This window comes from Ornithorhynchus anatinus, chromosome 1 (genome assembly GCF_004115215.2).
Source record: "Ornithorhynchus anatinus isolate Pmale09 chromosome 1, mOrnAna1.pri.v4, whole genome shotgun sequence".
Classification (NCBI taxonomy): Eukaryota; Metazoa; Chordata; class Mammalia; order Monotremata; family Ornithorhynchidae; genus Ornithorhynchus; species Ornithorhynchus anatinus.
The window spans coordinates 28,524,890-28,547,471 of record NC_041728.1 but is presented as its reverse complement, the minus strand read 5'-3'; the positions used below and the strand labels follow the sequence as shown (position 1 = coordinate 28,547,471).

General features: G+C 52.4%; 1 protein-coding gene across 2 annotated transcripts in view; it reads left to right on the top strand.

The window, feature by feature from the left end:
* The window catches only part of PLEKHD1 (pleckstrin homology and coiled-coil domain containing D1), a 30,275-nt gene extending 28,833 nt beyond the window's left edge, over nucleotides 1-1,442 (top strand). For both annotated transcript variants that reach the window (XM_039911398.1, XM_029064638.2), the window contains one exon: nucleotides 318-1,442. In XM_039911398.1, coding sequence (XP_039767332.1) covers nucleotides 318-544 — 227 coding nt within the window. In that variant the 3' untranslated portion in view covers nucleotides 545-1,442. The remainder of the gene's footprint in view (nucleotides 1-317) is intronic.
* Nucleotides 1,443-22,582: the final 21,140 nt, after the last annotated feature.

The window sequence follows — 22,582 nt, the reverse complement described above, 5'->3', positions numbered from 1 at the left end:
GGTGTCCCCCCCAGTGCCCAGGGAGAGGTCGGCTCTGCTGCCCACTCTGGCCCATCCCCACGCCCGGATTCCCTGCCGGGGGCCGAAAGCAGGCGTGAGCCAATCTGCGCCCGGGAATGGGGAAGCCCGCCGAGCCACCCTCCCGCCCCCTCTGCGTGTCGGGGATCTGGGGTCGGCTCACCGTGGTCACCGAGGGAGGAGAGCCCGGGGCCGGCCCGGCGAGCCTCGCTCGTCTCGCTCTGGCCGCCTGGACTTCCTCTCCGGCATTCCCGAGGGCAGAGGTCGCCGGGGGTCACAGTCCGGTTGTGTGTTTTCAGTGAAGCCATCTCAGTCGTTCATGGCGTCCCAGCTGGAGGCCAACAACATCGAGGAGCTGAAGGAGGTGGCGAAACGGCTGAGCCGCGACCAGCGCTTCCGGGAATCCATCTACCACATCATGGCGTCCCAGCCGGGGGCCCCCCGCCGGGCCCCCGCCCCGACCTCCCCCAGGGAGGGCGGCGACCCCTTCTCCGTGGTCCGGCCCGCCCCGGCCGACCGGTCGTAGCTCCGCGGGCGAGGGGGTCCGGCCCCTTCCTTCCCTCACCGGGCCCCGGCATCGATCGCTACCCCGGCCTCGTACCCACGGCCCGCGGGCCCCGTCCGGACGGCGCCTCTCCTCTCCCTCCTCTCTTGGGGACCCAGACCTCTCCCTCCGACCTCTGGCCCTTTCCCCGGTGGTTCCGGGCGGCCCCGGGCCGGAGGCGACTGATTCCTCCGACGGGCCTGCCGGATTCTGAAGCGGGGGCCGCCGAGGGCCCGCCGTCCTCTGGCCAGATCCGGCCGGGCTTCCGTGGTGGTCAGACTCTGAGCTCCGGCTTGCTGCCTCCCCGCCCCCCTCCCGGGCTGGACCGGGGTCCCCGAGGGAGGGACGGACTCCACCGACTCAGGGGTCAGCAGCCGAACCCCCTCACCTGGGTGACTGAGGAGGCCCAGGTCTGGCATTAGCCAGGGAGCATCCCCAGGTCCTGAGACCCCTTCCTCTACCGTCCACTCCCCACCTGGCTACCAGGTGGCCTCTCCCTCCCTTAAGCAATCAATCCATCCATCAGCAGTATTTATTGAGCGCTTACTGTGTGCAGAGCACCGTATTAGGTGCTTGGGGTAGTATGGTACGACAGGACTAAGCCGCAGACACCCACCTAATAGGCCAACTGGCTCTGGGGCGAGCACCCCTGTGCCTACTGTACCACGGACTGGCCACTGGCTGTCTTGGGCAGGGCCCGGAGGGCAAAGGGGTGGACGGGCCGAAGACGGCAAGCCCTGGCTGCGGGCCTGACGTGAATCACGGGGCCAGTGAGCTCCACCTCGGGAGATCAGTCGAGCCAAGCCAAGAAGCAGCACAGCCTAATGGATAGAAAGAGCCCGGGCCTGGGAGTCGGAAGGTCACGGGTTCTAATTCCGGCTCCGCCACTTGTCTGCTGTGTGACGTCGGGCAAGTCACTCCACTTTTCTGGGCCACAGTTACCTCATCTGTCAAATGGAGACCGTGAGCCCCACGTGGGACAGGGACTGTGTCCAATCCAATTGCTTGTACAGTGCCTGGCCCATAGTAAGCGCTTAAATATCACAATTATTATTATTACTGTTAATAACAATCCCAAGAAACCAAACTGAATCATAGCGGAAATGCTTCCGTTTTGCCAAAGCTCGGACGTCACGGCCTCACGCGTACCAAGGTGCCGACCGTCGGCCTTCCCACCGCAGTCTAGCTTTCAGTCGGGTGATCGCCTGCCTGGTACGGGGCACGGAAGAGGAAGGGAAGGGGTGGCGGAGGGCTAGCTGGTGGATGCTCCTGTGCCCTCCCAATGGACAGTACCTACCACTCAATCGCCGGCATTTAGTGGACACTTAGTGTAGAGCCCCGTACAAAACGCTTGGGAGAGTGCAGTAGTTTTAGTCACAGTCTCTACCCTCAAGGAATTTACAAGCCAGCAGCGGAGACAGACGCTAAAATAAATTCTAAGTTAGGGGGAAGCAACAGAGTTTAAGGGTGCACACGTAAGTGCCGTGGACACAGAGGAGCACGCGGGGCTTAGTTAATGTAGAAGCGATGAGAATAGAGGGGGGAGTTGAGAAGTGAATGCGGGAAGACCTCCTGGAGGAGTCGTGAGCTCAGCAGGTCGTCAAAGTTAGGGAGAGCAGTGGGCTGCCGGATGGGAGGGAGCCAGAGGTCAAGGGGGAGAGAGAGAAGAACGAGGCCCGGTGAGCAGGTTGGCTGGAGAAGGGAGTGTGCGAGTCGGGGGGGAGAGGGAGGCTAGCGAGTGCCTTAAAGCTGACGGTCGATACAGTGCTCTGCACTTCGGAAGCGTTCGGGACGTACTACTAAACGATCCCGCAGAAGGGGTTTGGAGAAGAGCCCGAGAGTCCACTGTAGGTCACCACTGCTGGAAGGGACTCGTCCGCCAACAACCGTGCCCTTGCCCAGAGACCATGACGCGGGAGCGAACGGGCAGACCGGACGGGGGGCCCGGGTCCCTCGGGGTCACTGGCCTCGCCGGTCCAGCGGACTACGGTTGGCCGCCCGCCGTCTCACCCCTGACACCACGTCCCAGCCCCGATCCGGCTCGCTCTCACCTCCGCAGACTCGTGGCTACCGTCAGCGCTTGGCACAGTGCTTGGCCCACGGTGAGCGCTTAAATACCCCATGACTAGTTAGGACCGGGCAACTGCCCATACGGAAGGGTAACCGTCTCCCCGGCGGAAAGCTCTCCCGTGGAAGTCGTCTAATGGGGGATTCCCGGATCCGTCTCTACTTTCCAAGAAGACACACGGGGGCCGTGTCCAACGGCCGGGTGGCGGAGGGCATTACTTAAAAGGGTGCTGCTCCCTGAAGGGCGAACGAACGAAGAACCCAGGCGGAGCCCTTCGCGTGCCCCCAGCTCCAGGCCCTCGGAGGTCGTCCCGGGGGGGCGGCTCTCTCTGTCTCCCTCCTTAATAAAACACTCTCCGTCGCTGTACAGCCCATTGCTTTCCTGACTTTGGGATGAACGTGTGCCCAAGGTGGGGTGTAGCAACAGAAGCCAGCTGGACTCCGTGCAGAACCAGGGCGGGGGGACATTCTGGCTCTGTGCTGAGCGAGCCTGGTATCCCAGCCCGGCTGCCAGGGAGCAAACTCCAGCGGGAGGGCGGAGGAGTCCCGAGTGGGAGGGTGAGAGGGTCGTGGAGAGCGAGCGGGGTCTTGGTCCTGGGTGGGGACCGTCTCAATCTGTTCCAAGCGCTTAGTACAGTGCTCTGCACATAATAAGCGCTCAATAAATACTATTGAATGAATGAAATGGTCGCCCCAGTTTTGCCCCCTGGCCCAGTATGGGTGGGGCATCACAGAGCTGTGAGAACTAGGGGTTTGTTAAGCGCTTACTAGAGAAGCCCGTGAGCCCCACGTGGGACAACCTGATTAGTTTGTATCACCACCGCCCCTCTCCCCCCGTGCTTACAGCACTGCTTGGCACTTAGTAAGCGTTTAACAAATAGCATTATTATTATTATTATTATTATTATTATTATTAGGTGTCAAGCACTGTTCTACACTGGAGGAGATACAAGCTAATCAGGCTGGGCATAGTCCCCGTCCCACATGGGGCTCACAGTCTTCACTCCCATTTTACAGATGAGGGAACCGAGGCGCAGAGAAGTGAAGTGACTTTTCCAAGGTTACACAGCAGATAAGTAGCGGAGCCGGAATTAGAACTCCGGTCCTTCTGACCCCCAAGCCCGTACTCTACCCACTAGGCCACGCTCCTTGTAAAGCAGAGGGGATGATGCTTCCCAACAAAGGAGGATGAACTTATTTCATTCTATCATTATTTCATGCCAGGAGAGAAGGATGGGGGGAGGATAGAGACAGAGACCGAGAGAAAGAAGGAGGGAGAGAGACAGAGATCAAGAAAGAGAGAAGCCTCGGTTCCCTCATCTGCAAAATGGGGATGAAGACTGAGAGGGACAGGGATTGGGTCCAACCTGATGGAGTCAGGGCTCATGAGTTCGAATCCCAGCTCTGCCACTTGTCGGCTGTGTGACTGTGGGCAAGTCACTTAACTTCTCTGTGCCTCAGTTCCCTCATCTGGAAAATGGGGATTAAGACCGTGAGCCCCACGTGGGACAACCTGACTCCCCTGCGTCTACCCCAGCGCTTAGAACAGTGCTCGGCACATAGTAAGCGCTTAACAAATACCAACATTATTATTATCTGGTATCTTCCCGGCACACGATAAGCACTTAAATACCATTTTTTAAAAAAAGGCAGTGCCCTCATGCCACCCGGTGCCTCTTTTTACGCTCCTGTTCCACTCTCATCTCCTGAACCGCTTCCTCAAACCGCTGCTTCCCGGCCTCCAACGCCCGGTTGGGTCGCTCCGGCTCCTGAGGGGGAACCAAGGAGGAAGGAGGTCCGGGCGGCTTCCCGAACCGAGCGGGTCCACGCCTGGTTCAGAGCGGGCCGCAGCCCCTGTGGCCGGCGCGAGCCCGTGACGAGCTTCCCTGCCTCTGTTCCTTGTCAGCCCACCTCCGGGAAGGGCGAGGGGGTGGTCCCCAGCCCCCTTACTTGACCAGAGAACAGGCCACACAGTCATCCAGAGCAGGCCTGCCGATACCCACGGTCCTCTGGGGCAGTGGGGGGAGGCAGCACCGTACGCTCATTGTGAGCACGGAACGTGTCTATTTGAATAATAATAATAATAATGGTATTTATTAAGCACTTACTACAATACAAAGCACTTTTCTAAGCGCTGAGGTAAATACGAGGTCATCAGATTGGACACAGTCCCTGTCCCGCACGAGGCTCGCAGTCTTAATCCCCGTTTTCCAGATGAGGGAACTGAGGCACAGGGAAGAGAAGCGACTTGCCCAAGGCCACACAGCAGACGAGGGGCGGATCCGGGATTAGGACCCACGACCTCCGACTCCCAAGCCCGGGCTCTTCCCGCTTCGCCACACTGCTTCTCACAAGCCTGATGTGTGACCTTGGGCGAGTCACTTCACTCCTCTGGGCCTTAGTTCCCTCGTCCAGAAAACAGGGCTCACAGGCTTAATCCCCATGTGGGACAGGGACCGCATCCAACCCACTTACCTTGTATCCACCAGTGCCTGGTAGAGAAGCAGCGTGGATCGGTGGAAAGAGCCCGGGCTTGGGAGTCGGAAGTCATGGGTTCGAATCTCCACTCCGCCACCTGTCAGCTGTGTGACTGTGGGCAAGTCACTTCACTTCTCTGGGCCTCAGTGACCTCCTCTGTAAAATGGGGATTAACCGTGAGCCTCCCGTGGGACGACCTGATGACCCCGTATCTCCCCCAGCGCTTAGAACAGTGCTCTGCACATAGTAAGCGCTTAACAAATACCAACATTATTATTATTATTGTTATTCCCTGTGCCTCAGTGACCTCATCTGTGAGCCTCACGGGGGACGACCTGATGACCCTGTATCTACCGCAGCGCTTAGAACAGTGCTCAGCGCATAGTAAGCGCTTAACAAATACCAACATTAATATAGCAAGCGCTTAACAAATACCGTAATTAATATTATTAGACCTAATTCCAGCCAGGCCCCTCCTCTCCCTCCTACCCCCTCCCGTTCTTCTCCTCGGCCTTCCGCCTGGGCCTCCCCCAGGGGCCTGGAGGCCTAAAGGGATGGGGGGCTGTGCCTCGGGTCGGGCTCCCAGCTGCCACTTTGACAGCAGACATTTAAGCTGAACAAAGGGTGTGGAGGCCCCCACAGCCCCCTCCCCACAGCCCCTTCCCCAACAACAAAAGGCCCGGCTGTAGCGCACTTGAGAAAGAAAAAAAAGCAACCTGTGCTCCTACCCTCTAACCAGGGAGGCAGACATAAAAACACTTCCAAATTAGAAAACCAAATGTACTCCGGCATTCTCCCCCTCTATTATTTATTAAGCGTATGTACTGAGCGCTTACTGCATGCAAAGCACTGTACTAAGCGACTGGGGGAGTACAAGAGAACATCAGACACATTTGCTGCCCCCTCGAAGGGAACGTTTCTACCGACTTGGTTATGTTGTAGTCTCTAAAACAGTACAGTGCTCTACAGGCAGTAAGTGCTCACTAAATAGGATTGATTGATCGATTGATTGATCGAGGAACGAATGTATACAAGTGTTAAGGATGGATAGAAACGAAGACATCCGAGTTATGGGTGCTGCTGGGTTGATGAGAGGAAATAGTTTGCCGGTCTCCAACCCAGTCCCTCTCTTACCTAGGTGATTTTTCTTAACTTCTCCTTGTCTCAGTTACCTCATCTGTAAAATGGTGAGCCTCACGTAGGACAACCTGATTCCCCTGTATCTCCCCCAGCGCTTAGAACAGTGCTCTGCACATAGTAAGCGCTTAACAAATACCAACATTATTATTATTTTTCTTCGCAAGCCATCTTATTTTAATTCCTTATAGCTCTGTCACTCCTGAAATGATAACAGTAACAAGAACAGCAAGCAGAATAATGGCACTCGAGAAATACGATCGAATGGATTAAAATCTGGGTGTACTTACCTGTAGAATGAGGTAGAAGTCAGGCACCCCGACCTGTCCAGAAGTATAAAGAGAAGTGTTTTTATTTCAGCCCATTCCTGGTTGACTCAACCCTCCCTTTGATCAATGGTTTTACATCGATTCTGATAGGGGAAGGGATGGATGCAGGAAGTGGGGTTGGGGGAGGGAAGGGTGGGAATAGCAGCTGACTTGATTTGATTTGGAAATCCCAGGCGAGGCCTCCCTTTCCCAGCTGCTCCTCATCTCCTAATAATGAGAAGCAGAAGGGCCTGGTGGATAGAGCATGGCCCTGGGGCTGCAGTGTGACCTTGGGCAAGCCACTTCACTTCTCTGTGCCTCAGTTCCCTCATCTGTAAAATGGGGATTAAGACGGTGAGCCCCACTTGAGACAACCTGATGACCTGGTATCTACCCCAGCTCTTAGAACAGTGCTTGGCACGTAGTAAGCGCTTAACAAATACCATCATTATTACTGTTATTATTACAAGATCATGGGTTCTGCCACTTGTCTGCTGCGTGAACATGGGCAAGCCACTTCACTTCTCTGTGCCTCAGTTCCCTCATCTGTAAAATGGGGATTGAGACTGTGAGCCCCATATGGGACAGCCTCCCCCCTTCTAGACTCTAAGCCCGGGGTGGTTAGGGATTGTCTCTCTTCACTGCCGAATCGTACTTTCCAAGCGCTTAGTACAGTGCTCTGCACACAGTAAGCACTCAATCAATACGAATTATATAAATTGAATGCGTGAATGACAGGGACTGTGTCCACCCTGATTTGCTTGCGCTCACCCCAGCGCATAGCACAGTGCCTGGCACATAGTAAGTGCTTAACGAACACCGTAATTATTATTATTATGAGCTTCCACCTATAACCACCAGCCAAGGACCATCATCCCGATGTTAAGTAAGCGCTTACTTCGTGCTAAGCGTCGGGTGAGGGGCAAAATAATCTGATGGGATTCTAGACTCTCAGCTCAGTGGGGCCAGGGAATATGCCCGTTTATGGTTTTATCGTCCTCTCCCAAGCGCTCAGTACAGTGCTCTGCACACCGTGGGCGCCCAATAAGTACGATCGACTGAATGAATGACTCAATCCCTGCCCCGAGGGTCTCAGAGGGGAGGAGAAGGGGAACAGTAGACTCTTCAGGAAATCCAGATTTACCTCTCTTTCTTCCTGCAGGGGATTTCTAGACTGTGACCCCGGGTTGGGCAGGGATTGTCTCTGTTACCGAATTGTACCTTCCAAGCGCTTCGTACCGTGCTCCGCACACAGTAAGCGCCCAAAAAATACGATGGAATGAATGGATTCCTCCCTCTGGGCTGAAGTTAACCGGGGCGGCTTATGGATCAGTTGATTCCCGGCTGGGCCCGAAATCCCCACACTGCCCCGAAGGCCTAAAAAGCCTCAGGAGTTTGGAGTCCCCAAGCTGGCGCCCCGCAGTTTGCTGAATTATTCATCTCCTAACTAACAAGTAGGCAGCAGAGATTTTCCCTCAGGGCTCTGCCTGTCTCCCAGATCAAAGGCAGGACTGGTTCATTATGCTGATATGGCTGGAACAAAGCCCATCTCCCAACCATTGTACCCAGTCCCACCCCCTCCCCTTCCCCCCAAACCCTTCCTGACTCCGACCCACTACCAAGCAGCAGGAGTATATTGATCTATTTTTTCTACTTTTTCCTTTTCCTGCACTTATTTTCTATCAGTTCTATCTGTGTTTTTTCTCCCTTCGGTTCCCATTTTAAGCATATAATAATAACGGTATTTGTTAAGCGCCTACTTTGTGCCAAGCCCTGTTCTAACCACTGGGATAGATACAAAATAATCAATCTGTCCCATAGACACAGACCTCATCCCCATTTTCCAGATGAGGGAACTGAAGCACTCAGAAGTGAAGTGATTTGCCCAAGGCCACCCAGCAGACAAGTGGCAAGCCGGGATTAGAACCCAGATCCTCTGATTTCCAAGCCCACTAGGCCACGCTGCTTCGAGTGGTCTGAGAGTCAGTAGGTCATGGGTTCTAATCTTGCCTCGGCCACTCGTCTGCTGTGTGATCTTGAGCAAGTCACTTTACTTCTCTGGGCCTCAGTTCCCTCAGCTGTAAAATGAGAAACAGCGTGGCTCAGTGGAAAGAGCACGGGCTTTGGAGTCAGAGGTCATGGGTTCGAATCCCGGCTCGGCCACTTGTCAGCTGTGTGACTTTGGGCAAGTCACTTAACTTCTCGGTGCCTCCGTTACCTCATCTGTAAAATGGGGATTAAGACTGTGAGCCTCACGTGGGACAACCTGACTCCCCTGTGTCTACCCCAGCGCTTAGAACAGTGCTCGGCACGTAGTAAGCGCTTAACAAATACCAACATTATTATTATTATTATTAAAATGGGGATTGAGACCATGAGCCTCACGTGGGACAAGAACCGTGTCCGACCCCATTTGCTTATACCCACCCCAGCGCTTAGTACAGTTCCTGGCACAGAGTAAGTGCTTAACAAATGCCACAATTGTTATAGATATTAATAGAAATAAATACAATTACAGCTATGTACATAAGTGCTGTGGGGCTGGGCGGGGGCGATGAAAGAACAGAGCAAATCAGGGTGAAACAGAAGGGAGTGGAAGAAGAGATGAATGGGCAAGTGCTCAGTACAGTGCTTTATACTCAGTGGCTGTTCACTAAATATCATTGATCAGATGGTTGATTAATTGAAAGAGCGTCAGGAGGAAACTATATGCTGTTTCTCCTTGACCGCCTCCGAGGATGGACAAAATATAGATTTGCACAGAAAAAATCCACACATCGGGTCTAATTAGAAAAGGTTGTCCAACTAAGTGGCTATTTTATTTTTCTCTTTCTATTTACAGTTTCCCAGTTTGGTCCCGACCCGGGCCACGTCTAGCTGGAGCCGTCTGTGCTTTTGTGCCTCTGCCGCCGGCTCCGAAGACCCTCGGTTGGCTTCCGCTCTGTCCGGTATTCATCTTCCCAGGAGCTCTGCTCTCGGCAGAACCCCCCAGCTTCCTTTCCCTGGAATCACTTTCCTCTCTCTCCCGCCTTCCAACCCCTGGCAATTCGGGGAGGTGGACCGCCCCTTCCCCCGCCGACTTTCATTTCGATCCGGCCCCTGCCCGGGCTCGGCTTCCAGCACTGAATTCAAAACGCTATTTTTAACCGATAAACTGATCGAAGGCAACGCACTCCTCCAGCGTGGACGGGGTCTCGCTGCCCGGGACGATGGAAAACATCTTCCATTTTTCCTGAACGATTTCCCCCCTTCTCCTACCAAGGGAAGACAAAGAGTGGGAATCGGAAATGAGGATGGAGGTCCAGGGCAGGAAGCCGGCTTCTGGCCTGGATCGCCGTATCTCCAAATGCTTAGAAAACGAGCAGAAGTGTGGGGAGACGTCTAGACCGTAAGCTCATCGTGGGCAGAGAATGTGTCTGCTTACTGTTCTATCGTAGTCTCCCAAGTGCTTAGTGCACACAGTAAGCGCTCAACAAGTACGACTGAATGAATGGATGAATGAGACGTCAGATCAGAGCCGAGGGCCCAGGCCCAGACCCTTACGCTGGCCTCTCCGCGATGGGTCAAGATGAGTCCGAGACCGACCGACCTGTTGTCGAAGACTGCGACGGCTTTTTCCAAAATGTTGATTGTGCTTTTTACGCTCTTGATCGCAGAGATTTCTTAGCAGCAATGGCTCTGCTGGAAAGATTTGACATCTACAGGATTGTGACTGAACATCATTCGATTGTCCTCTAGACCGTTCCCTCACTGTGGGCAGGAAACGTGTCTACCAAGGATCGTAACATCTGCCGAATGGCATCTGATTGTCTCTACACTGTAAGCACATTATGGGCAGGGAACCTGTCTACCAAAGATTGTAACATCTGCTGAATGGTGTTTGATTGTCCTCTAGACTCTTAAACTCGCTGTGGGCAGAGAACGTGCCTGCCAATTCAGTTATATTGTACTCTCCCAAGAGCTCAGTACAGTGCTCTGCACACAGTGAGTGCTCAAAAAATACCACCGATTGGCAGAACACAGAAAAAGCAAGACACAGACGCTCTAGACTTTGTCCTAGCGGAAAAGAGCTCTTCTTTCTGCCCGCTCCATGGGAATCACCTCCCTTCTGCCACCTTTCCACAGCCGCGAGGAAATGGTGGTGCTAAAAATCATGTCGTGCTAAAATTTACAGTTTAAAGATGTCTTGATTCGAAGTTGCCAGAAGCTGCATGGCTTAGTGGAAGACAGCCCTGGGGGGTCAGAAGGACCTGGGTTCTGATTCCAGCTTTGCCACTTATCTGCAGTGAGACCTTGGGCAAGACACTTCACTTCTCTGGGCCTCAGTGACCTCACCTGTAAAATGGGGATTGAGACTGTGAGCCCCACATGGGACAGGGACTGTGTCCAACCCGATTTGCTTGTATCCACCCCAGTGCTTGGTACAGTGCCTGGTATGTAGTATGTGCTTAACAAATACCACTATTATTATTATTATCACTAATATTATTTGTGCTTGCTGGTGCTGCTGTCTTTCTGCTCACCTTCATTACCTGCCCTGTTGTGACTTGGTTTTTTGCTTTTTTTTAAGGAATTGTCCACTCCTCAGAAGAGAGAGAAACTCATCGTCAGGCTCACAATAAAGAAGCTTAGCTTCTCTTAGGGAGGAGAAGCAGTGTGGCCTGGGGGTTAGAGCAAGGACCTGGGAGTCACAAGGACCTGGGTTCTAATCCCAGCTTTGCCATTTGTCTGCTATGTGACTTTGGGCAAGTTACGTCACATCTCTGTGCTTCAGCTACCTCATCTGTAAAATGGGGATTGAGACCGAGCCCCATATGGGACAGGGACTGTATCTAACCCGATTTGCTTGTATCCATCCCAGTGCTTAGTACAGTATCTGGCACATAGTAAGCGCATAATGAATACCATAATTATTATTATTATTGTGAGCCTCATGGGGGACATAGACTGTGTCCAACCTAATTAGCTTGTGTCCACCCCAGCACTTAGTACAGCGCCTGGCACATAGTGAGTGCTTAAACAAATACCATTTTTTTAAAAAGGGAAAGATTTCCATACCTGAAACTTCTGAAAAGCACATATCAAATCCTGCAATTCGACATGAAGAATATCAAGAACTAGTGCAAGGAAATCTGGGAAGTACCTGGGACCAGGAAGAAAGGGGAAGGATTAAAAAAAAAATTCAGGGACTTAAATTCTTGGAACTAAATTGGAAGTAGGCAGCAGAAGTAAGCCCAGTGGAACTAAAATTTGGCTTCTCTGAATCTCACAGGTCGACTGGCTTCTCACACTTCCGTGTTTAAGATGGCATCGTTGGTCCGGCTGCTGGCTGTGGCCTATTCACTCCTCGAGCCTCAAAGCGTCGCACAGTGTCTGACCCTCCCAGGTGCGGGAAACCGGGGTCCCCCTCCCCCGGACCCACCTCAGAGTCACTAATACATCTCCCTGTGACTGGCGGCTCTGGTCATTTGCTCTGCTCTGAGAGGAATATCTGGCCCCGAGGTGACTGCTCTACTCGCTTCCGGGCTGCAATCAGCGGGCCGGGGGAAACGGAAGCCCAACAACCACTGGGATCATGACACGGGGAGGCAGTGTGGTCTGGTGGATAGCGCACAGGCCTGGGAGTCAGAGAACCCGGATTCTAACCCCGGATCGGCCGCTTGCCTGCTGTGTGACCTTGTGCAAGTCGCTTCACTTCTCGGGGCCTCAGTTTCCTCATCTGTAAAATGGGGATTCAATACCCGTTCTCCCTCAGGGACTGTGTCCGATCTGATTACCCTGTATCTACCCTAGTTTTTAGTACACTGCTTGGCAAATTGTAAGTGTGTTACAAATACCATTATGATTATTATCATTAAAGACCCAAACTGGCTACAATAGCAGTCCAGAATGATCACAGCTCCCGCCATCATCGTCTGAAGGATCCAATCAATTAATGGTATTTATTGAGTGCTTACAGTATGCAGAGCCCTGTACTGAACGGTTGGGAGAGTACAATGCAATAAATCTTTAATCACCCCACCCTCAGCCCCATGGCAGTTATATACATATGTGTAACTTTATTTATATCAATGTCTTTCTCCCCCTCTATGCTTTAAGCTCCTTATCAATAATAGGATGGTATTATATGGTATTAATAGGATGGTAATAATAATAATAATGGTACTTAAGTGCTTTCTATGTGTCAAGCACTGTTCTAAGCACTGGGGATGATCCAAGTTAATCAGTTTGGACACAGTCCCCTGTCCCACATGGGGTTCACTCTCTTATCCCCATTTTACAGATGAGCGAACTGAGACATAGAGAAGTTAAGTGACTTGCCCAGGGTCTCAAGGCAGACAAGTGGCGGAGCCAGGATTAGAACCCAGGTCCTTGTGTACAGGGAACATGTCTACCAACTCTGTTATACTGTACTCTCCCAAGCACAGTGTTCTACACCCCATAAATGGTCAATAAATACGACTCATTGAACGATCCCTGCCCACGTGGAATTAACTGATTCCTTCCCCTTTCTGAAAGCAGATTAAAAAAGCTACAAGAACTGACGCTCCAGGCGGTCATGGTTTCTGTGCCTCTTTTAAGGACGGCACTTCTGCCAAAAAACCTCGGATTAAACCTCACCCGGGCCAGATCGCTGGCTATCAGATTGCCATTCCCGCTGCTGCCAGTTCTGAGTTGGGAAAGAGAAAGAGGTCTCTGAACACCAATCAGTGGTAGTCCCCGGCCACTTACCGTATGAGGGGCACCGTACTACGCGCTTTTTAAAAATTAATAACGCCATTAGCACCGCTCCTTCTAGTCGCTGCTTTTGCCCTTTCCGTATCAAGGGACTTGCCCTCAAACTCTAATGCTCATTACCGCAACAAGACGGCAAACCAATTGGGACAGACGACTCCCGGTGGACCCGGCGGTCCAGAGACAATGACTCGGGTTCTGGGGCAGAGCTACAAATTCAAGGCTTTGCTTCGGCGCAATCCTTAGGTGATAAGCTAATACCGATTTGCCCATTCCAAGCGCTTAGTACAGTGCTCTGCACATAGTAAGCGCTCAATAAATACTATTGAATGAATGAATAAGCTCCCTGATCCCTTCTCAGGATGGCACCTGCAGAGTTTCCAGGACTCTACCAAAGTCTCGACTATGGGAAGGAGAGTCAGGCAGAGGCCTGTCCGTTCCATTCCTGGCTTGGCCAGTGGCTAGCGAGGGGAAGGCCATCAGCTACGAGTCAAAACTCACCCATGCTGGGCGGCAGCGGCACGGGAGCGAGTCGAGGGCGGAGACTCAGGTTTACCGCGTGGAAAGAGGCGATGGTAAACCATTTCCATATTTTTACTCAGAAAACTCTCCGGATCCACTACCGGAACGACTGCACATGAAGGTGGGGCGTTCTGGGGGAGACGTGTCCATGGAGTCGCTACGCGTCGCCGACGACTCGACGGCATAAGACAAGACAAACTCCCTGAGAGCAGGGACTCTGTCCTTCCCTCTTGTTGGACTCACCTAAGTATTTAGTATGGGGTTCTGCCAACTGCAAGCGTTCAGCACTGTAACAGTCTGTCTCACCTAAGTATTTAGTATGGCGTTCTGCAAACTGCAAGCGTTCAGCACCGTAAATGTCCGTCTCCTCCTCTAGACAGTAAGCTCGTTGTGGGCTGGGAACGTGTCTATCAACTCTGGTGTATTGTACTCTCCCAAACGCTTAGTACCGTGTCCCGCACACAGGAAGCGCTCACTAAATACCATCGACGGACTGAGTAGAGTTCTCAACTCAGAAGGCCCTCGATACATACTAACGATCGATGGAGAATGTAGAACCGAGGTGCACATCTACCTGGCTCCTCACCACCCTTATGTCCCTCTCTCTACTTGCCGATTTCATTTTGCTACCTCACAGTAAATAAATACAGTTAATGCTGGTGCACGAGCGTTCTGTCCCGCAGTTTTCATCGACAGTGCCCAGCCCTTTAGTACTCAGGTGATTCGAAGGCCATTTTCCCCATTGGAACATTAAAAACAAGGAGATAGATAAGCGCTCGATAAATACGACTGAACCAACACCTTGATCTGAAACTCCAGTCTCGGGAGAAACTGTACATCTTTGCTGTTCTCCCTACCGATCGGTCAATCACATTGAGTGCTTACCATGTGCAGAACACTGTCCTAAACACTTGGGATTGTACGATATAACGACAGACACATTCCATGCCCACGGCGAGCTTACAGCCTACAATTTCTCTTTACCTCTACCTTAATAGTCAAATTCTATAAAACCAATCAATTGTATTTATCTGAGCGCTTACTGTGTGCAGAGCTTACTAAGTGCTTGGGAAAGTAAGATATAATAGACACATTCCCTACCCACAGTGAGATTACCATCTAGAGGAGGAGGTGGACATTAATATAAATAATTAAATTATGGATATGTACGTAAATGCTCTGGGGCTGAGGGAGGGGTGAAGGAGATTAGAATAAGGGGGGAATAACACTAGTCTACAAACTTGCTGTGGGCTGGGAATGTGTCTGCTTATTGCTATATTATTCACTCCTGAGAGAAGCAGCATGGCCTAGTGGATAGAACCCGGGCCTGGGAGCCAGAAGGTCATGGGTTCTAATCCCGGCTCTGCCACTTGTCTGCTCTGTAACCTCAGGCAAGTCATTTCGCTTCTCTGTGCCTCAGTTACCTCATCGGGAAAATGGGCATTGAGACTGCGAGCCCCACGTGGGACAGAGACCGTGTTCAACCCGATTTGCATGTAACCACCCTAGCACTTAGAACAGTGCCTGGCACGTAAGCGCTTACCAAATACCATTATTATTAGTAGTAGAGTGCTCTGCACGCAACGCTCAATAAATACGATTGAATGAATGAATGACTGAAAGGAAGCAAATCCAAGTGCAGGCCCTTCTTTGTCCACTCCTGCTCATTTCCCTTCAATCAGAGGTATTTATTGAGTGCTTACTGTGTGCAGAGCATTGTACTAAGTGCTTGGGAGAGCACCATATGAAAGAGTTGGTGGATATGTTCACAAGGGGCTTATAGCCTAATAACTGTGGTATTTGTTATGCGCTTACTGTGTGCCAAACACTACTAAGCACCGGGGTGGATACAAGCAAATCGGGTTGGACACTGTCCGTCCCCCGTGGGGCTCACAGTCTCAATCCCCATTTGACAGATGAGGTAACGGAGGCCCAGAGAAGCGAAGTGACTTGCCCAAGGTCACGCAGCAGACACGTGGCAGAGCCGGGATTAGAACCCACGACCTTCCGACTCCCAGGCCCGGGGTCTTTCCGCTAGGCCACGCCGCTCTCAGTCTAGCACCCGTTCCTGTTCTCAGTCGGAATCGCATAACCGTAAATATCTACGCTGTTGGGAAACGAACGTGTGGCTTGTTTATATATTTTCTTCGACCCACTGAAAATTCGCACTTTTCCCTCACTCCGCTGCGGCGCAAACCCCCCGCCCCGGGTCGTCAAGAATCATCCGGTCCCTCGGCCTGCCATGCGTCTAGTCGGTTTCCCGGTAGCTCCTCGCTAAGATAACGTCGTCCTTGTACTCTACCCCAGGGAGCTCAGGATTTTTCCATATATTGGCTCCGAGCTGACAGGCTGGCTTCCCTCCGCTGTGTTGTCATGGAGAAGCTTTAGAAAAGTATTGATGGCAGGGAGGTGTTTTGCAGAAGGGGAACAAGAGAGCTTGGAAGACAGCCACGATGGCGGCGATAGAAAAGGTTATTGAAGTTATTGAGGTTCGCGGCCGTTAATGAGGTCTCCGCAGGGCTATTTGATATTCCCCGCAAGCTTGTTTGGGTTCGCGGGACCCTGCAGGAATCGTGGAGGAGGGGAAGGGGGGAGGAGCCCGGGAGTGCGGGGTGCGTGGCACAGTGATCGCACATCCTCTGCAGAGGAGGTTTGCAGATTGCAGGATGCCTGCGCTCAAGTGGCCGCAAACTCGGCTTCGGTTTGGTCGTGCAGGAATCGCTCCGTTAACGGGGCGTCGGCCATCTACTGCAACCCGGCAGGACTCACTGATAATAAACATAAATAATAATAACTGTGGTATCTGTTAAGCACTTACTATGTGCCAGGCACTGTAGTAAGCCCTGGGGCGAATACAAGCTAATCAGGTTGGACACATTCCCTGTCCCACCGGGGGGGCTCAGTCTTGATCCCCATATTACAGATGAAGGAACTGAAGCATAAAAAAGTTAAGTTCCTCGACTAAGCTCATTGTGGGCAGGGACGGTGTCTGTTTGTTGTTTTATGGTCCTTTCCCCAGCGCTTAGAACAGTGCTCTGCACACAGTAAGCGCTCAGTAAGACTGACTCGCCTAAGGTCACACAGCAGACAAGCGGCAGAGCCGGGATTAGAACTCAGGTCCTTCTGACTCCCAGGCCTGTGCTCTACCCACTATGAATCTAAAGAAACCACAGATTCTGCCCAGCTGTTGTAGAACCAGTTCCTTCCTCCCTCCCATGAAGGGCTCCTGCAGAGAGAAAAGGGGTGATAAGGCCCCTGTGATAATAATAATAATAATAATGGTATTTTTTAAGTGCTTATTATGTGCCAGGCACTGTTCTAAGCGCTGGGCAAGATACAAGATAATTGGGTTGGATACAGTCCCTGGCCCACACTGGGCTCACAGTCTTCATCCCCGTTTTACAGTTGAGGGAACTGAGGCCCAGAGAACTTAAGTGACTTGCCTCAGGTCACACAGCAGGTAGGCGGCGGAGGCGGGATTAGAACCCATGACTTTCTGACTCCCAGGGCCGGGCTCTAACCATTAGGCCATGCGGCTTCTAGACTGTAAGATTGTTGTGGGAAGGGAACACATCTACTATCTCCATTATGCCGTACTCTCCCAAGCGCTAAGTCTCGTCGTGGGTAGGGAATGTGTCTGTTTATTGTTCTTTTGTCCTCTCCCAAGCGCTTAGTACAGTGGTCTGCACACGGTAAGCGCTCGACAAATACCCCTGATTGATTGCTAAGGCCAAGGCCCCAAGGGAATCCAACTGAATATAACCTGAATGTGAAAGTGACTGTGGTAGCAGCGTGGCCTAATGGAAAGAGCACAGGCCTGGGAGACGGAGGGCCTTGGGTTCTAATCCCGGCTCCGCCACTCGTCTGCTGTGTGGCCTTGGGCAAGTCACTTCACTTCTCCGGACTTCCGTTCCTTTGTCTGCAAAACGGGGATTCACTACCTGGTCCCCCTCCTACTCAGATTGGGAGCCCCGTATGGGGCTTGACTATGCGGCATCTCGGATAACAATAATGTTGGTATTTGTTAAGCGCTTACCATGTGCAGAGCACTGTTCTAAGCGCTGGGGTAGACACAGGGGAATCAGGTTGTCCCACGTGGGGCTCACAGTCTTAATCCCCATTTTACAGATGAGGTCACCGAGGCCCAGAGAAGTGAAGTGACTTGCCCACAGTCACACGGCTGACAAGTGGCAGATCCGGGATTTGAACCCATGACCTCTGACTCCAAAGCCCGTGCTGTTTCCACTGAGCCACGCTGGATCTATCCCAGCGTGTAGTACAGTGCTTCGCACGGAGTAAACGCTTAGCTAGTACCACAGTTCTTATTATATGAATTTGCAAGTTTGAGAGGAAGGAAGTGAGGCTTCATGGAAAGAGTACCAGAATTCCTAAATTCTACTCCTGGCTCTTAACACTGGGTGAGCTTGAGCAAGTCACTTCGGTTCTCTGGGCCTCAATTCCCTCATCTGTAAAATGGGGATGTAATGCCCATTCTCCCTCCCTCTTAGACTATACGTCCCATAGGGGACAGGGACCGTGTCTGATCTGATAATCTCTGTATTATTATTATCGCTATCATTATTTTCGTTAGGCACTTACTATGTGTCGAGTACCGTTCTAAAGACTGGGGTAGATACAAGTTAATCAAGTTGGATAAAATCTCTGTCTCCCATGGGACTCACAGCCTAAGTAGGAGGGAGAACAGGTAATAATGTTGGTATTTGGTAAGCGCTTACTATGTGCCGAGCACTGTTCTAAGCGCTGGGGTCGATACAGGGTAATCAGATTGTCCCACATGAGGCTCACAGTCTTCATCCCCATTTGACAGATGAGGTAACTGAGGCACAGAGAAGTTCAGTGACTTGCCCACAGTCATACAGCTGACAAGTGGCAGAGCCAGGATTCGAACCCATGATCTCTGACTCCCAAGCCCGGCCTATTTCCACTGAGCCATGCTGCTTCTCCATACTGAATCCCCATTTTACAGTGGTGAAAACTGAGGTACAGGGAAGCGAAGTGACTTGTCCCCGGTCACGCAGCAATCGATCGGCAGAGCTGGGATTAGAACCCAGGTCCTCTGACTCTCAGCCAGATCTACGCCAACCATCTGAGATGGTGCTTGGCCCGTAATACTTAATAAAAACCATCATTTCATCATCAGCAGCAAAAAAGCCCCATGAGAAGCTTGTGCATTACAATTGTCTTCACATTCTGAAGACTAATAGAAGACTTACGTTCACCTGGCACATTTTGAGAGTATTAAAAATGCAGGCAGCAGAAGCAGCATGGCCTAGTAGAAAGAGCCCGGGCTTTAGAGTCAGAGGACCTGGATTCTAATCCTGGCTCCGCCACTTGTCTGCTGTGTGACCCTGGGCAAGCCACTTCACTTCTCTTTGCCTCCGTTACCTCATCTATAACATGGGATTAAGATTGTGAGCCCCATATGGGACACGGAATGTGTCCAACCTATCTCGTCTCTACCCTCGTGCTAGTATAGTGCTTGGCACATAGTAAGCGCTTAACAAATACCATTAAAAAAGTACTCGGCACACAGTAGGTGTTCAATAAATACCACCGATTGATTAAGCCTCAGTTAGCAACTGTAGTAAGATGACAGGGTCACATCTTCTCTCTCTTTCTTGAGAGATAGTTACGGGGTGATAAGGGATAACCAATCCATCAGTCAATCAGTGGTACTTATTCAACACTTACCTTGTACAGAGCACGGTACCGAGTGCGTAGCAGAGTACGACGGGGTTATTAGACACATTCCCTGCCCACGGCGAGCTTACAGGCTAGAAGGACACATACAAGAACTAAGAAACGGCAGGCAAAATGGCTCAGATTATGGAGGCTCCGAATTGCTAGCTGACCTCGGATTGCTAAATCTTGGCTCGGAGGTTGACACTTTGACAGTTTTGCCCTGGAGACTATTTCATTGTTTTCTGAGCTCTGCTAGAGCATCCTCTCCCACACAAGCACTCAATAAATACCCTTGATCGAACCCTAGTGTCCCTTTAGAGTCATGGCCAATATCTGCCCCAATTTCCTAACCTCGCCATCATCCTACCTCCTTAATAGTTAGGGTATTTGTAAAGCGGTTACTATATGCCAGGCACTGTATTAAGCGCTGGGGTGGATGCAAGCAAATCTGGTTGGAGACAGTCCCTGTCCCATGTGGGGGCTCACGGTCTCAATCCCCATTTAACGGATGAGGTGACTGAGGCACAGAGAAGTGAAGTGACTTGCCCAAGGTCACACGGCAGATAAGTGGAAGAGCCGGGAGTAGAACTCGTGACCTTCCGACTTGGGGGCCCGTGCCCTACCCACTACGCCATGCTGCTTCTCTTTGTGGCCAAGAGTGTGTCTACCAATGGTGTTATATGGCACTCTCCCAAGCGCTTAATACAGTGCTCTTCATATAGCAAGCGCTCAATAAATACCACTGATTGACTGATTGGCATTGATACCTTTTCTGAACTGATGTGTCCTCAACAGGATCCTCCCCTTCCTCCGGTCAATCAGGTATCAGAAAGCGCACGGGGGATTGGGGTTCAAAGCTCATAAAAGTCATACTCCAGGCCCTCAAGACACTCCCGACACTCACAATCTTGTAATAATAATAATAATACTAATAATGGTATTTGTTAAGTGCTTATTATGTGTCAAGCACTGTTCTGAGCACTGGGGTAGATACATGTTAATCGGGATGGACAGAGTCACTGTCCCGCTTGGGGCTCACAGTCTTAAAACCCATTTTACAGATATGGGGAACTGAGGCCCAGAGAAGCAAAGTGACCTGCCCGAGGTCATGCAGCAGACAAGTGGCGGAGTCGAGATTAGAACCCAGGTCCTTCTGACTCTCAGGCCCGGGCTGTAGCCACTAGGCCACGTTGATTCTCATCCCCCTAAACTACGCTACTCTTGTCATCCCCCTAAACTGTGCTAATTAAATTCCCTCAACCACCCCGAAGCAGCTACCCTCTAGTCCAAAACCTCTCCCATCTAAATACGATGGCTGTATTGAAGCGCTTACTATGTGCCCGGCGCTGGGGTAGATACCAGATCATCAGATCGGACCCAATCCCTGTCCCCGTCCCAAAGAATTTAAGCAAGAGGGAGAACGTGGATCGAATTCTCATCTTACAGATGAGGAGACTGAGGCCCAGAGAACTTCAGCGATCCGCCCACGGTCATCCAGCGGGCAAGTGGCGGAGCCAGGATTAGAACCCAGGTCCTCGGGCTCCCAGACCTGGGTTCTTGGCACTAGGCCACCCTGCTTCTGCTGTCTTTGGAGAAAGGAGCCCCATCGTGTAGCTAATCTCCATCCCTGGCTCCAGCCATGTGAGACGGAGGAACGGTAAAACCCTCCCCACCCCAACCACGGCCTTAGAGGAACATTTCTTTCCTCTTTAAATGCCCTCACGGAGCCTCGTCTTCCGCTTCTGGGGCCAAATCAGAGATCTCGGCGCACTCATTTCCGGCTCCGGGAGGCAGCTGCCCTTCTGGAACGGGCGGGATAGAACCGAGTTAATGAACGCGGCTCCCCGGCCCCAGTTCTCATCATCATCGGCGGTATTTACTGAGCGCTCACTGCGTGCGGAGCTCCGTACGAAGCGCTTGGGAGAGTACAACGGAGTCGGTCGATACGTCCCCTGCCCACGACGAGCTTACTGCCGGCGTAATGCTTTTTCTTGTCCCCGGTTTCAGGGGAGCCAAAGATCTATTCTGCCAGCAAATCCTTCCTTGGGAATCTACCCTCATAAAACCGGGGAAATCGAAGAGGGCCAATAAGTGCCCTGGGGCTTCGTGTTTCGCACCGAGGCAAATCCGCGTCTGCAGTCGCAGAGCGATAGAGGTTGACATCTCCAGGGGAGGAACTGCTCCCCAGATGTCCGTGGTCCCAACGGCTGTCCTGGTTGCCGTGTTCTGGCGGGAATCCGGAGGAGGATTAGGGGACGAGGGGAGCCGCGGGAGAGGCGAATGGGTGGCATCGATCGTTAAGGCAAGGTTGCTTGTGGGGCCAAGAAACGTGGTCTGGGGTTCATTTCTGTGCTCTGAGGTCGGGAAGGCCGCCGACTGGCCCTCCACAGTTGCTCCTTCCAGGTCCCGCCTGAAGCCTTGAGCAAGACGGAGCGGGGATGGGGGAGGAGAAGTTCCCGCTCCCGGCCCCGCTCTGTCGAAGCTCGAAGGATTCCGCGGTTTAATGCGGTCTGGGGACTGGGGGAGGCGGGTTCCTGCTGCCGCCCTGCTCCGTTGGGCATCTCTGGCTTCCCTTGCAACCTCCGGGGAGGGACCTCCTCAGGGATGCGGCTCGAGGCGCCGACAAAACCGGGCGGACGAGAGGCTCTCGGGCCGGACTTTTGTGCTGTATCACGAAGGAGGGGGCCGATCTTCCCTGCTGACCCCCACTAGGCCGTAAGCTCCGTCGCGGGCACGGAACGCGCCTACCGACTCTGCTCCATCGGACGCTCCCGAGAGCCCAGAATGGCGCTCCCCACACAGTAAGAGCTCGATAAATACGATCCTTTTTCTTTTCAGTGGCATTGGTGGAGCTCTTACTCTGCGCCAGGCACCGTACGAGCGCCGGGGTAGCTACGGGTCCATCGGATCGGAGGCGTTCCCCGTCCCGCACGGGGCTGCCGGTCTTGATCCCCGTTTTCCAACCGAGGGAGCCGAGGCCCAGAGGAGGGAAGGGACCGGCCCGGGGTCACCCGGCGGACAAACGGCGGAGCCGGGACGAGGACCCGGGTCCCCCCTTCTGCCTCCGGGG